This window comes from Myxine glutinosa, chromosome 10 (genome assembly GCF_964187855.1).
Source record: "Myxine glutinosa chromosome 10, kmMyxGlut1.1, whole genome shotgun sequence".
NCBI lineage: Eukaryota > Metazoa > Chordata > Myxini > Myxiniformes > Myxinidae > Myxine > Myxine glutinosa.
In genome coordinates, this window is record NC_136270.1 from 11,416,182 (window position 1) to 11,432,361 (window position 16,180).

Below are 16,180 nucleotides of genomic sequence, written 5' to 3' on the forward strand. Positions count from 1 at the left end.
GGTTACAATGGGAAAAAGAAGGCTCTCACTACCTTGGCACTACAACCTTTATGAGCAAAAATTGGGAGAACTTACCGAGTATGATTGACATAGGCTAAGTTATTGGAGAGAAATAATATCCACACTGTATTTTAGATCAGGTGTTGGTTATTAATGATGTGGTAGCCTCCATTATTGCACAAAATTGTCACTGCGCACCCTCCTGAGTTACTAATGACAGTAATCCAGAAGCACCTGCTTGACTCTTTCTTGAGTGGAAAACACCTGGATCGAACCATAAGTCCTTTACTTCCCATTGACAGAAGGCAGCCATGGACTGGTTGATATTGTCAGCCAAGATGTGGCCTTCTTTGATGGAATAATAGCCGCAAAAATTTTGCATAATGTAAAATGTGACTGTACGTCCTCAACACTCCCCTCCCTCCCCAAAAAAATTATTCTCCAAGCCCCCTTTCTTCTTCAAGTTCACAATGCAACACCAAGTCCTGTTAAGAATGCTAAGTTTTTTTCGGTGAAGTAAATGGATGAAAAGGTAATTAATTATATGTTGGACGGAATTGACATACCCAAGAAATGACATACCAATAGTTTGTGGTTATATTATTATTATTATTACTTCCGGTAAGTATGTGAACCAGTAATTCTGAGTCGATACACAACCCATGTGTGCTAGAAAAATGCATACAACTCAAAATTACCTGAATATCGAAACTTGTAGATCTCTGCATGCACTGTCCTGACCCAAGAGCTATTAAATGATGTATTATTCAGCATTACATGTGCTGTGGTTACGACGTATATGGTTACTTTTACGACGTGTGGTTACGAAACAGGAAAAGGCCTTCCCCAAACTGTTGCCATGACATTGGAAGCACACAATCGTCTAGAATGTCATTGTATGCTCTAGCGTCAAGATTTTCCTTCACTGGAACTAAGTGGCCAAGCCCAAACCATGAAAAACAGCCCCAGACCATTATTCCTCCTCCACCAAACTTTACAGTTGGCACTATGCATTCGGGCAGGTAGCGTTCTCCTGGCATCCGCCAAACCCAGATTTGTCCGTCAGACTGCCACAGATAGTGTTATATATATATATATATATATATATATATATATATATATATATATATATATATATATATATATATATATATATATATATATATATATATATATATATATATATATATATATATATATATGTTGTTGCGGATCTCTCGAAGGCCGTCGACGTACAGAAGGGGGGGTTAAACTCCTTTTCCCCCTCGGGTCTTCGAGTCCACGAGGCCGAGTCGCCACTCCCTTAGCGAGCGTGGGAAAGCAGATCGGGTCGATTCAACACGTACCTTCGGTACCCATGCTGCCACGAAAACGGGGACCGGACCTCGCACAAGCCACGCTAATCGAGTACGCCGAGCGGTTTGCGTATCACGTGACTCGTGCAGTTACTTTTATTTAACCCGATTCGAGCGGTTTTATTCGTGCGATGCTCGGCAAATAAATGGATAGGACGGGAACGGTCAGATAGAAGAAAGAACACAGGTTTATTTACAATGTACAATGATCCGGATAGAGGGAAGGGACACAGAGCAGGCTTAATCAGTCTTAACTTATCGCCCAGACACGGGCCCACTCACTCACGCAGGGAAAAGGAGGAAGGACAAGTTCACACTCCAAACGTGTCCTGGCGCCGTTCACTCCGGACAGCTCGCCCGGCGTGGCCCTCGGTTGTTCATGGCATGTGTGCTGGGAGTGCAGGCAAGGAGATCGCGCGTCTGTGGCCCGGAATGGATCGTCTTCACACAGCGCGATTAATACAGGCAGCAGCATAGCGCAGGGTACGGGGAGAGTTCGTATACAGCGACTATAACAAGCAAGGCACTTTACTCGTGCTGCGACAATGTCTGTTTCTCACTGCTCAATCACCATGAACCAACCACGAACCTTGGGTGACTGATCGACTCTGATGCGTTCTGACTCTCTCTCTCTCTCTCTCGCTCGGGGCAGGGTCTTATATGGCCCCTCCCCAGCCTTACCCGAATGTTCCAAGCCCCTCCTCTTACCGCCATTGTGAGCCACTCCGCTTGAGCTCCGATTGGCTGCTCGCTGATTACCGGCCTCTCCCCCTGCAGCTCCTCCCTTCGGCCTTGCCAGACTTATTCCAGGCCCAGCACATGGCATTTCAGCTCAAAGAACACCTCACTCACTGGCCTGCTCAACGCAAACTAACACAGGAAAGGAGACTACGCTTACATTTACGAAGAAATAACAACTAAAGTGAGGCTACATGTTGTGGTGCAACTACCTACGAGGGGGAGGGGGGGGGGGGGTCATTCTTTATTCACAAAACCGCAACGTGTGTGTGGTGTGTGGTGTGTGTGTGTGTGTGTGTGTGTGTGTGTGTGTGTGTGTGTGTGTGTGTGTGTGTGTGTGTGTGTGTGTGTGTGTGTGAAATCAAAATCCCTTGAGGGAGGTTAGCTTGTATACTTTCTATTATCTGCAACAATTTGGAGTGGTCGAATGTGGGTGTGGTGCAAGCATAACGGGAAACATGGCCTTCTCCTATATTCAAATTAATTTTTCCTAATTGCTATTTTCTGAATGTATGACATTTATCAACTGAAGTTGCTTCTAGATCCATGGTTGATTTTGTACACAACATGCGTCATGGTAGATTTGGTACACAACTCATGATAATCATTTTATATTGTGCTGTGATTTTGCAACAGAGAGAAGGAAAAGCACCTTCCACGACATGAATCTGCCTGAAGCTCCTGCGTTACCCTCTCTCAACCTCGATAATCTCAAGCTGATTGAGGTGAGCTTAATTAAATATGCAAAACATTAGTCTCTTGTTATTGGCTTGATGGTAAACTTGCTTAAGATCTTAACGTCCTGAAATCAAGCCACTTAACGCACATTAAAAAATAAAATAAAAAATCAATATCTCTCAAAAGAGGAAAGTATCATTCCATTCTTTACTCCCTGGCCCAAAAATTTGCATTGTTATCACCTTTAGGAAGTAACTTTATTGCAAATAACTGTTATGTGAAATTTAAATGTTACAAACATTAAACATTGGTGACCGGTGTTAGTACCTGCTTCATACTAGCGTGACTCGGCGCGCTCCGCGCACCTCACCACACGTCGTTTCAGAGGGGTAGGCATCTTTGACCATTTCGATGTCTTTTGGGTCTTCATTGTGTTTTGGGTCTTCAGGGCCATTTGGGTCTTCAGGGTCTTTTGGATCCTCTGGTCCTTTAAGGGTATTTTGGGTCTTTAAGGTGTTTTTGGGTCTTCAGGGTCTTTTGGGTCTTTGGTGTCTTCAGAGGCTTTTGGGTCTTAAGAGTCTTTGGTGTCTTTTGGGTCTGCAGGGGCTTTTTGGGTCTTCAGGGGCTTTTTGGGTCTTCGGGGTCTTTTGGGTCTTCGGGGTCTTTTGGGTCTTCGGCGTATTTTTGGTCTTCAGGGTCTTCGGGATCTTTTTGGTCTTTGGGGTATTTTGGGTCTTCGGGGTGTTTTGGGTCTTCGGGGTGTTTTGGGTCTTCGGGGTGTTTTGGGTCTTCGGGGTGTTTTTTTTTTTTTTTTTTTTTTTTTTTTTTTAATACTGAATCGAGGCTCGTGAAAGAGCTAACATTTACTTCACAAACAAGTTTTGGGTCTTCGGGGTGTTTTGGGTCTTCGGGGTGTTTTGGGTCTTCGGGGTGTTTTGGGTTTTCGGGGTGTTTTGGGCCTCCGGGGTGTTTTGGGCCTCCGGGGTATTTTGGGCCTCCGGGGTGTTTTGGGCTTCTGGGGTGTTTTGGGCCTCCGGGGTGTTTTGGGCTTCCGGGGTGTTTTGGGCCTCCGGGGTGTTTTGGGCCTCCCGGGTGTTTTGGGCCACCGGGATGTTTTGGGCCTCCGGTGTGTTTTGGGCCTCCGGTGTGTTTTGGGCCTCCGGTGTGTTTTGGGCCTCCGGTGTGTTTTGGGCCTCCGGTGTGTTTTGGGCCTCCGGTGTGTTTTGGGCCTCCGGTGTGTTTTGGGCCTCCGGGGTGTTTTGGGCCTCCGGGGTGTTTTGGGCCTCCGGGGTGTTTTGGGCCTCCGGGGTGTTTTGGGCCTCCGGGGTGTTTTGGGCCTTTGGGTATTCAGGGTCTTTTTGAGCCTCAGGGCCTTGAAGTGTATTTTGGGTGTTTTGGGTCTTTGGGGGTCTTCATGGTATTTTGGGTCTTCATGGTATTTTGGGTCTTCACGGGTCTTGGTGGTCTGAAGGGTCTTGTGGGAATTAAAGGGTCGTCAAAGGTCTGAGGGTCTTAACGCAATTAAGAGGGTTAATTAAGAGGGTGGTAATTTTTTTTGAAGTAGAAGAAGACGTTTTCGTCGCATATAAACATACATAGCGAACCATATACGTTTGCTCTATTATAATAAGATTAGTTATTAGTCTACATCTATCTATAATTCCATTAATCTCTGTGTGTATGTGTGTTTGTATGTGTGTTTGTATGTGTGTATGTGTGTATGTTTGTCTGTGACCGCTGTTTCTCGACAACTACCGGTCCGATATACTTGAAACTTGCCAGGTATATTGCTGGGGACCCGAGGATGTGCCTTTTCAAGGTTTGAAATTAATCGGACAAGTAGTTACCGAGCTATGGCGATTTCTTTACCAAACACCGCAAGCCGTTCGCTTTGGACCAAACCATTTCATGTAAATAGAGGGGGGGGTTCTGTGGTCGTTGCGAATGGACCAAACCATTCATGTAAATAGAGGGGGGGGTTCTGTGGTCGTTACTGCCACGTGGTTTCAAAGTTTTTTTTTGTTGTTGTTGTTTGCACGCATGTTTTTTTGCACCCACGTACGGGCACGCCCTAGGATGTTTACACACACACACACCCCTACACAAATTTTTTTTTTTTTTTTTTTTTGGCAAGGAACGGGCACCCACGTACGGGCACGTCCTAGCTTATATATAGTACGGGCATGCCCTAGTACATAAAAATTGCAAAAAAGTTGGCACTTGATTAATTTTTCCTCATTACAATTACTAACATTAGACATTTACAAATAAAACCTATTTTGGAGATTACATAAAACCAGAAAGTGCCAATTAATTTTACTGGTGAGGAAGATAAGAAAGTGACATTAAGGAGGGTCAAGAAAACAAAATGCTGAAAATTCTCCGAGTTTGTTGTTTCACACCGTGAAATTTTCACTATATAAATACATTCATTCTTCTTTTAGTTTCAAGTGTTGGTATGAGCTTCATTAGCTGTATTCAAATGTTTAAAAAAAAAACCAAAAAAAAACCCACCTTTAGAGGCCATTTTTCCCCGCAAGGGGTTGGCCTTTTTCGGGAACTGTGGTTGTTGTTGTTTTTCGGTCCCCTTTTTGAAGCAATGTTTTACGGCCGGATGCCCTTCCTGACGCCAACCCTTTTTGCCGCCTTTAACGACAAGCAGGGAATTACCAGTGAACTGGTACTCAATTTGTACCTCGGAAGGATGACAGGCTGAGTCAACCCCCCTGGCGTTAATTCAGCGATTGACCGGGATTCGAACCCAGGATCCTAGGATCCTAAGCCGGCACCCTAGCCGCTAGCCCAACACCAGGGTAAAGTCAGCCGATATTAGAATCAGCCTAATCTTCAGCGATTCATTACAAAGACTCGATAAATATTAAATTGTTGAGGTAAGTGTTAAAGGCTGCTTTTTGTAAAAATCAAATTCCGGGACCTCAAACATCCGGGGCCTTCGCTCAAACCTGACTGATCTCTCCATACAGGTTGCTTCTGACAATCCAGACTTGATCTGCTTAACAGAGACTTTCCTCCTTCAAGATGTCTCTGATTCCTTAATATCTCTTCCTGGTTACTCCCTCCTCCGGTATGATAGACCTGAGCCTCGGCCTGGTGGTGGGGTGGCTATCTTTATAAAAAAACTCTCTTCCTCACTCTCCTTGCACTGCCCTCTCTCCTCCTCACCCCCAGGAGTACCTCTGGCTACGGCTTCCTCTCCGCTCCCACCTTTTGTTCATATGTGTTCTGTACCGTCCCCCAAACAGTGATGACTCCATCTACATTTCACTGTCTGACAACATGGACCAACTTCTATCCACTCATCCCAACTCTCTCTTCCTCATATGTGGTGACTTCAATTGTCATCATGCCACCTGGTTGGGTGTGGGTTCCTCTCTCACCAGTCATGGCACCTCAGCAAAGGACTTCTGTGACTCACTGGGATTGACACAATCTGTCAATTTCCCGACCCGGATCTCAGCCAATGGAGTATCTTCTCTTCTAGACTTGGTTATGACTAACTTCCCTGCTAATGTCTGCTGCTCTTCTTCTGCTCCAATCGGTTCTTCTGATCATGTGCTTGTCAAAGTGGACATCTCTCTGGCCATTCTCAGAGAGCCTCCTCAGCGTCGACGAGTCTGGCATTTCACTCAGGCCGACTGGGACGGTCTTCAAGCAGCCATCAATCGTCTGGATTGGTCTCCCATCTCCACTGCCTCTGACATTAATTCTTCCTGGGAATTCTTCCAAAGCAAACTGATCTCTCTCATGCACAGATTTATCCCATCTCGCCTTCAGTTGTCTTACCCTTCCTCCCGTCCATGGTACACTGAATCTTGTGGTGAGGCAGTTGCCCTGAAACAACTTGCCTTTGCCTCTTGGAAGGCTAATCCAACTGAAGGAAATCTCAGTTCCTTCCACCAAGCTCGAAACAAGTGTGTTCCTACCCTCAGGAGTGCCAGGAACCACTATCTCTCCACACTCAAGATTGAACTCTCAAACCTGTCTCCTTCCTCCAAATCCTGGTGGCGTCTGGTCAAATCCGTTTCTGGTGTTTGTTCCCCCTCCATCCCCTCCCTTACCTCAAATGGCCACACAGTTGACATCGCTCGTGACAAAGCCGAATGCCTCAACTCTGTGTTTGCCTCAAAATCCTTAGTCCCAAACCCATCTCTCTCTGTTCCCACCTTTCCCAGTCGAACCAAACTGCTCCTGGACTCTGTGACCTTCTCTCCTGACAAGGTGGAGGAGTTTTTGTCAAACCTCGACTCTGATTCTGCAACTGGACCAGATGGCATCAGCCCACGGGTCCTAAAATCCTGCTCTGCCGCTCTATCTCACCCTCTCTCTGTTCTTTTCACCCTATCCTTTGCTCAAGGTCATCTGCCAGCATCCTGGAAATCAGCAAACATTACTGCTTTACACAAAAAAGGTGCAAAAACAGATCCTTGCAACTACAGACCAATCAGCCTGCTCCCAATTATCAGCAAAGTCATGGAATCCATCATTGCTTCGGATATGAAATCTTTCCTCTTCTCCAATGGCTTGATCTCTGATCATCAATTTGGTTTCAGACCAGGTCACTCTACTCTGGACATGCTGCTTCTGCTGTCTCAACAATGGATGGAGGTCCTCAATGCCAAACAGGAAATCAGAGCTGTCTCCCTTGACATATCACGTGCCTTCGATACGGTCTGGCACCCAGCTCTGCTCACCAAACTCTCCTCCTATGGTATCCATGGAAATCTCCATGCATGGCTTGCGGACTTCCTCTCTGGTCGTAGTCAACGTGTGGCCCTGAATGGATTTCTCTCATCTCCCCTTCCCGTTCAGGCTGGAGTTCCCCAAGGCAGTGTGCTGGGCCCTGTGCTTTTTCTGGTCTTTATCAATGATCTCTCCGACTCTCTGGAAAATCCTCTGTATCTCTTTGCTGATGACTCCACTCTCTGCCGCTCCATTCCTCTTCCCTCAGATCGGCAGTCTGCAGCCTCCTCACTCTCTGAAGACCTGGACAAAATCACAGACTGGTCAAACATGTGGAACATGTCTTTCAATCCTGACAAATCTCACACTCTTACTATGTCTCTCCGAAAAGATCGACTGGACAACCCTCCCATCTACTTTCTCAACAATCCTCTCCAAGAAGTTCTGTCGCTCAAGCTTTTGGGTCTCACCATCTGCCATGATCTTTCTTGGGAAAACCACATTTCCAAGCTGGCCTCCAAAGCCAGTCGCCGACTGGGCATCCTCCGTCGTGCGAAGTCCTTCCTAGGCACACCTGAGCTCCTCACCACATACAAGGCTTTCATCCGCAGCTCAATGGAATACTGTTCTCCCCTATGGGCTGGTGCTCCTGCCTCACACCTGGCTCGGCTTCACGCTGTTGAATCCAAAGCTTTCAGAATCATTGGAATCTCCCTCGATGAAGCTATCTCTGAGGGCCTTTCACTCACTCACCGCAGGCAGGTAGGTGGTCTTTCTGTCTTCTACCGACTACTCTCCGGCCTTGCTCCCCCAGCTCTCTCTGTGCTCTGTCCCCCAAATATTCCTACAGGTCGCACAAGATCGGCCAGCCACCCTCTGATGGTTAAACTGCCGAAATCTCGGCTCTCTGCTCACCTTCACTCTTTCATTCCTCTTTTCTCCCGCCTCTGGAACAAACTCCCACACTCACTTCAATCACACTCCTCCCTCCAGGTCTTCAAAACAGCTGTTCACCACCATCTCTTATCTTCCCCCATCCAAAACCTTGATCTTTTCTACCCCCACTAATTCACCTCAGATCCACCTTGTTTGAAATTCCAACTTCTTTCCTGGAAGTCTTGGCAGTGTCCATATGTTTTATACCTCTCCCACCCCCCCCCCCCCCCCTTCCCATGCCTCCCCCCCAAAGCCCTCTCCCTCCCACAGTTCTCTCGATGTCTCCATGTCTCTCGGTCCCTGCTCTCAAATGTTGTGTTTGTGTCCTTCCCCCTCTCTCCCCATCTTGTCTACCGCTCCCGATGTTATTTGTTTTGTGTGTCTGTTTGTCTTTCTGTGTGATTAATGTTCGCTCTTTCACGAGCCTCGATCTTGTATACAAAAAAAAAAAAAAAAAAAAAAAAAAAAAATAGGATTGATGTCGTTATCATCAACAAAGTATCTCCCTCAGTTTCCCAAATAAATCTATAATCTATTTAATAAAGTAGTGAAGGAGCAGCGCTCCTGCTTGAGACGGACGAAGTGACGGACAAGACCCAAACTCGTCCGAGAAGATGTTTATTGTATAATCATCTCGGGAACTCTGAAAGCCCGTTTATCAGGTTCGCATATATATATATATATCCAAACCAAAAAGCATACATCAGAACCAAAGCCATGCCTCTCAGGCGAGGCACGCTTTGGTGGTCATGTGACCGACAGGTGCAAAGGATTATAACCTCGGCGCCGCGGTTTGGCCGCCGGTTACGTCACCGGCTTGGGCCAGGAGATTCTGTTGCTGGTCTCGAGCTTTGGGGGACCCATGGGTCGCTACACACGCCCCCCCAGAATCGACTTGGTCCAGGAAGGTCAACCTGAGGGGGGTCCGGATGACCCGACCGAAACGACCCCTGGCTGGTCGTGGGTGCAGTGGACGGGGGGCGGCCGCGCTGCGGTGGGAGAGCCAGCCGTGGCGGCTGGCCGACGTCCATGTGGGCCGGCTTGAGGCGGTCCACCGAAATCCGGTCCGCCCGGCCGCCGATGCTGACGACGAAGGACTTGTTGTCCCGTCGTAGGACCCGGAAGGGTCCGTCGTATGGTGGCCGGAGCGGCCCCCGGTGCACGTCGTGGCGCACAAAGACGTACTCCGCCATGCGGAGTGCTGGGGGGACGTAGGATTGGGGGTCGCCATGGCGGGACGTGGGCACTGGGGTGAAACGTTGGGCGGCCTCCTGGAAGTCCATGCGCTGGCGCGCGGCGGACCAGGGGCTGGTGGCGTTGGGCACGAACTCGCCCGGGACGCGGAGGGCCTGGCCGTACACCAGCTCGGCGGTGGACGCCTGGAGGTCCTCCTTTGGAGCCGTGCGGAGGCCCAAAAGGACCCACGTGAGCCGGTCGGCCCAGCCGTCGTCCTGGAGGCCGGCCATGAGTGCGGCCTTCATGGAGCGGTGGAACCGCTCGCACAACCCGTTGGCTTGGGTGTGGTAGGCCGTGGTGCGGTGCAGGATAACTCCCAACGTGCAGGCGACCGCGCCCCACAGTTCGGACGTGAACTGTGGGCCACGGTCCGACGAGATGCCCGCCGGTGCGCCGAAACGCGCGACCCAGGTGGCGATGAACGCCTGGGCCACGTCGGCGGTGGTGGTGGAGTCAAGGGGCACGGCCTCCGGCCACCTGGTGGTCCTGTCCACCATGGTAAGCAGGTGGGTGAACCCCTGCGATGGGGGCAGGGGACCCACCAGGTCCACGTGGACGTGGTCGAAACGTCGCTCGGGCACGGTGAAAGGAGCCAGCGGAGCCTGGGTGTGACGGTGGACCTTGGCCCGCTGGCAGGGTGTGCAGGCGTTGGCCCAGTCGCGGACGTCCCGTCGCAACCCGTGCCAGACGAAACGTGCCGACACCAGCCTCTGGGACGCCTTCCGGCCTGGGTGTGAGAGGCCGTGGAGCGAAGCAAAAATGCGACGCCGCCAGGTGACCGGCACAACGGGGCGAGGTCGGCCTTGGGAGACGTCACAAAGCAGGACCGTGTCCGCGAAGGGGACGTCAGCCAAGCGGAGGCCCGTGTCCGCCACCCGGAGCGCTTGCACCGTGCCGTCGGTGGCCTGGTCCGTCGCCATCAGGGCGAAATCGACGCCGAGGTGGACGGCGTTGGCGCCGGCTCGAGAAAGGCAGTCGGCCACGGCGTTGTCCTTTCCGGCGACGTGCCGGATGTCCGTGGTGTATTCCGACACGGCGGAGAGGTGGCACTGCTGGCGGGCCGACCACGGCTCCGTGACCTTGGCCATGGCGAAAATCAATGGCTTGTGGTCGACAAAGGCCGTGAACGGGTGGCCCTCCAGGAGGTGGCGAAAATGTCGGACGGCCAGGTACAGCCCGAGGAGCTCGTGGTCGAAAGTGCTGTACTTCAACTCGTTGGGCAGGAGTTGCCGGCTGAAGAACGCGAGCGGCTGCCAGGCCCCGTTTACCCATTGCTCATGAACCGCGCCCACGGCGTAGTCGGAGGCGTCCGTGGTGAGGGCGATGGGAGCATGGGGTACCGGGTTGGCCAGCAGCGTGGCGTTGGCGTGGGCCTGTTTCGCGCCGGTGAAAGCAGCGTCCATGTCCGTGGACCAGACGACGTCGCGCTTCGCTGGCTGGCCGCGGAGGGCGGTGTACAAGGGCCGCATGAGTTGCGCAGCTCGGGGCACGAAGCGGTGGTAAAAGTTCACCATCCCGAGGAACTCTTGCAGCGCCTTGACGGAGCGGGGGCGCAGGAAAGCGGCGATGGCCTCGCCTCGACTTTGGCCGGTAGCGGTACGGCGCCGCTCCGGGTGATGTGGTGGCCCAAAAAGTCGATCGTCGCCGCACCAAAGTGACATTTGGCCGGGTTGACGATCAAGCCGTGCTCGCTGAGGCGGCCGAACAGCGTCCGGAGGTGGAGGAGGTGCTCGGCTCTGGACGTGCTGGCGACGAGGATGTCGTCCAGGTAGGTAAAGAGGAATGGCAAGTCGCGCAGCACGCCGTCCATCAGGCGCTGGAACGCCTGTGCCGCGTTTTTGAGGCCGAAGGGCATCCGGAGGAATTCGAAGAGGCCGAAAGGTGTAATAACGGCCGTCTTCGGGATGTCGGCTGGGCGGACGGGCACCTGGTGGTACGCCCGAATCAGGTCCACTTTTGAAAAAATGGTCCGCCCCGCCAACCGGGCGGAAAAATCCTGGATGTGCGGGACGGGGTACCTGTCGAGGGTAGTGGCGTCGTTGAGGCGGCGGTAGTCACCGCATGGCTGCCATCCGCCCCCCGGCTTCGGGACGATGTGCAGCGGCGAGGCCCAGGCGCTGTCGGAGCACCGCACGATGCAGAGGCGCTCCAGCGCGGCGAACTCGGCCTTGGCGACGGCGAGTTTGGCTGGGTCGAGACGGCGAGCTCGGGCGTACACCGGCGGGCCCGTAGTGGGAATGTGATGCTCGATGCCGTGACGCACCGCGACGGCCGAAAACGTCGGTCGCGTGAGGGCCGGGAACTCCGCGAGGAGACGCGCGAAGTCGTCTGCCAACGGGAGGACACAGGAAAGCTCGGTGGGCGCGAAACGGCTCAAGGCGCACGCCAGCGAGCTGAAAGTTTCGGCGTTGACGAGACGCCGACGTTTAACGTCGACCAGCAGCCCATGGGCGCAAAGGAAATCGGCCCCGAGCAAAGCCATGGGGATGTCCGCCGTCACGAACTCCCAGCGAAAGAGCTGGCTGCCGAAGCGGAGGGCGACGGTGCGTGGGCCGAAGGTGCGGATGGTGGAGCCGTTGGCCGCGATTGAGGGGCCGCAAATGGCGGCCCGCCTGTCCTCCGTTGAAGCGGGAATGACGCTCAGCTGAGCGCCGGTGTCGCAGAGAAAACGCCGCCCCGACGCTTGGTCCGCGATGAATAGCAGGTTTCCGGAACGGCCGGCGCTCTTGGCTGGTAGTGAGCGCCGGCCCGACCGTTTCCCGACTTGCCGAACGTGCACGGGGGTCGACATGATCGGGCCTGCCGCCCGAACCTGGCGTGGAAATAACACCAGGCCGGGTCTGGCGGGGGCTCCGGTCGACGCGTCGGGACCGGGCGACGCGACGTCACCGCTGCCAGTCGCGCCGGCCCGGCGGCCTCCAGGAAGGAAGCTGCGTCGCGGGCGGGTGGGCGGGAAACTGCGCCGCGGGCGCCGACTGGGCGGCGGGCGGGCCCCCGGCAGCCACCTCGACGAGCTGGCTCGCCGCTCCGACGAGCTGGCTTGCCGAATCCATCTTGTCGGCCTCCCTGGCGAGGTCGCGGGGGTTCGTGATGGTCGTGCTTGCTAGGGCGACCCGGACCTGGGCCGGGAGCTGGCGGAGAAAAAGCTCTTGGAAAAGGAAATCCGAGGGATGCTCGCTGAGCAACGCGAGCATGTAGTCCATACGTTCGGACGGGTGCGTATCGCCGAGCTCAGTAAGGTCGAGCAGGCGTCGTGCGCGTTCAGCCGGGGAGAGGGCGAAAGCGCCCAGAAGAAGTGCCTTGATGGCGTCGTACTTGCCGTCAGCGGGCGGGCTCTGGAGGAGGCTCAGGCAGCGGGCGGCGGTCACGGAGCCGAGCGCGGCGACCATGTAATGGTATTTCGTGGTGTCCTCCGTAATGCCACGCAGGGCGAACTGGGAGTCCGCCTGAGCGAACCAGACGGCGGCATGTGCTTCCCAGAAAGTGGGCAGTTTGAGGGACACTGCCGTGTCCATTGCGTGTCGTAAACTCGGGGTCACCAGTGAAGGAGCAGCGCTCCTTCTTGAGACGGACGAAGTGACGGACAAGACACAAACTCGTCCGAGAAGATGTTTATTGTATAATCATCTCGGGAACTCTGAAAGCCCGTTTATCGGGTTCGCATATATATATATCCAAACCAAAAAGCATACATCAGAACCAAAGCCACGCCTCTCAGGCGAGGCATGCTTTGGTGGTCATGTGACCGACAGGTGCAAAGGATTATAACCTCGGCGCCGTGGTTTGGCCGCCGGTTACGTCACCGACTTGGGCCAGGAGATTCTGTTGCTGGTCTCGAGCTTTGGGGGCCCATGGGTCGCTACAGTAGCAGCAGTTTTCTGTCCGTCTGTTTCTCTCTTTCTGCCCATTGGTTGGACAGCTGGCCTGACTCCACCCACTGACATTTTGATTTTCATGCAGTTCAGGCCGATCACCTCGTCAAACCTGTCATTCACAATCGCCATGCCCTACCCTTTACATTGCTAAAACATAAACGTCTGGGAGCTTGCGAGGCAGCACTTTGTTGCGTAGAGACCATAAAAAGGGAGTATTTTCCACTGAACTCTGTTCCCACAGGTCCCTGCTTGTAACACTAATGGTAATAGCATAATATTAGAGTTATTACAATTATTAGTTATTACAATTATTACAGTTATTACAAAATCCCCCCTCCCTAATCGATTTTCGCCCTGTTAACCTTGGCCAAGCACCCTATTAACGTATATGAATAGCTTATCGTGGCATTTTGTGGAGCACCCCTTACGGAAATTTTATATATATTTATATATCATGAACTACAAACACATATGATTACCTTTTTAAAACTACCATTTTTAGTGGTAAAGCTACTACCATTTAGCACTAAACTGAAATGTAGAAAACTTGAAGTCATTGAGGCATTATGTACTTATCACGTCTCCCACAGACTAACGGACCACAGCCATAATCTACTGTATACACCAGAGAGAGGCTAATAACATGACCTTTCCTGCCACTCCTGTAGGGAATGGGTGTACTAGTATTTAAAAAAAAGGGAATGAGACTGATTGAGTTACTAGTAAAACAACCTTGTGTTGTGGCGGATGAGAAGAGAAGAAGCAATATGTTCATTGAATCATTTTTATGGATAAATACAACTTTAGTTGGGGTTCCTAAGAGTTGGTGAAATGGATCCATCACTTAGATTATACTGTTGTGTTTGTGGGGGTAGGTGATGAAATACCATAGTGGAGATAGAACGGTGTCGGGTAGCATGTACCGCGTATGAAGCCAATCTCGATGTATTTAAGTAGGGGAAAACTGTGAGCTTAAGATTGTTTTTGTGTCTTCATACGGGGATGGAGCTTGTGTTATCTAGATAGGGGTTAAGAATAGTTTCCCCGGTATGTGATTGCCTCCTGTGGTTTTTCCCTATATTTTTATAACAAGGCCGGCCATAAAACCCTCGTTACGCCAATACCAATAACTGACATGCATGCCGACAGAACCCAAGCAGAGCGATCGGCAAGTTAGCCCGCCACATGAACATGACAGGAAAAAGGCCCCGCCCAGTAGAGGCGGAGAATCGGCGGGAGGGCAAGATGGCTGTGATCCCTGCACCCGAAGTGCATGAAAGTGTGATGTCAGAAGGGAGAGAAGCTGGAACAGCTTGGGGAGGAAGAATAAGTGTGGTTTTCTCACTCTCACTCTCACTCTCACTCTCACTCTCACTCTCACTCTCACTCTCACTCTCACTGGCTTTTGTCTCGGTCGGCTGCTGCTGGCTCGTTTGAGCTTTTGAGGAGAGCTTTTGGAGTTGCTGGGGAACTTTTGAATAGTTGGAGAAGGAGAGGTGTTGCTGACGGGGGTGCTCTTCGGAGACAGAGGAGGTTGCAAGCAAGGCTCGCGAGCAATGAAGGAGGTTATCCTGTCTGCTTGCCTCACGACGGTGGCTGCTACGGGCGCGACTCCGTGCCATCTTGTGCATTTCCCGCGCGAGCGGCTTCAGTCCGCGTCGTGCTGCTGCCTTCATTCTGCGATCTTGTGAGACGCAAAGCTGAGTGCTGGCCGGCTTAAAACATTTATTTTTATTTAATCTTTCCCCTTGTGTGTTTTCGTGTCTGAGTGGAGATGTCTCACTGTAGGAGTTATTTTACCTCAATCTTTATTTTGCTGTCCTTGATTTTCATTGAATTTATTATTGTGGAATTTTTCATTTGTCATGCTTCTGTGTTTGTGGGTTTGAGTACAAGCTCCGTGAGCTCCGTACAGGTAAATACTTTGGTTCCTTCACCCGCGCGCGGCGGACCAACCGCCAGTTTCGGGAATTCGCCTCGGCAGTGAGTTCGATCGGCTATCCTTCATCCAGCGGTGTTGACCACCGGGCTGACAGGACAATACTTATAATCTGACATTCTTCAAACTTCATCACTTGTGTGTTGTATCTTCACTCATTCCTTGACACCATTAACACATGCCACCATGCTGTTTTGCTTCTAATGAACATTCAAAGTGAGTGCTTGGAGGACTCTAATTTTAAAAGGACAGGAAAAAACATTTTTTGCCTGAAATGGATGCTTCTAACAGCTGGTTGGCCGAGGGCGATGTGGTGCCGTGTGGCGTGGCTCTCTCGATGAACGACCCGTTGCTGTGAAGGTGCTTCCAGCAGCCTATCACCAGAACTATCTCACAGAAAAGGAGCTTTACCGACTTCCTCACATGGCTCATGACAACATTGTACACTTCATAGCAGCCGAGGAGCGCATGGGCCCAGAAAGTATGCCCGAGTACCTGATCTTCATGGAGTACTACACAATGGTGAGGTATCATGCATGTGCAACAACTTAATTCTGTGATGATATATTGTCAACTAATTATGTCAAGGCATGATGCAAGTAACTGCAATTTGCAGTATTAAGAAAAATTGAGCCCACCAATAAAATGTATTACTGTAAATTTGTAAATACATATGAAATGCCTGATTTGCCTGCAATTTGTCCTCGTTGATGGAAATAATA

The 16,180-nt window shown here is 51.4% G+C and overlaps 1 protein-coding gene across 2 annotated transcripts in view; it reads left to right on the top strand.

Moving 5' to 3' along the window:
• Positions 1-16,180, top strand: part of LOC137412503 (bone morphogenetic protein receptor type-2-like) — a 191,851-nt gene that overhangs the window by 121,645 nt on the left and 54,026 nt on the right. For both annotated transcript variants that reach the window (XM_078785327.1, XM_078785328.1), the window contains 2 exons: positions 2,730-2,818; positions 15,750-15,980. In XM_078785327.1, the coding sequence (XP_078641453.1) occupies positions 2,730-2,818; positions 15,750-15,980 (320 nt within the window). The remainder of the gene's footprint in view (positions 1-2,729; positions 2,819-15,749; positions 15,981-16,180) is intronic.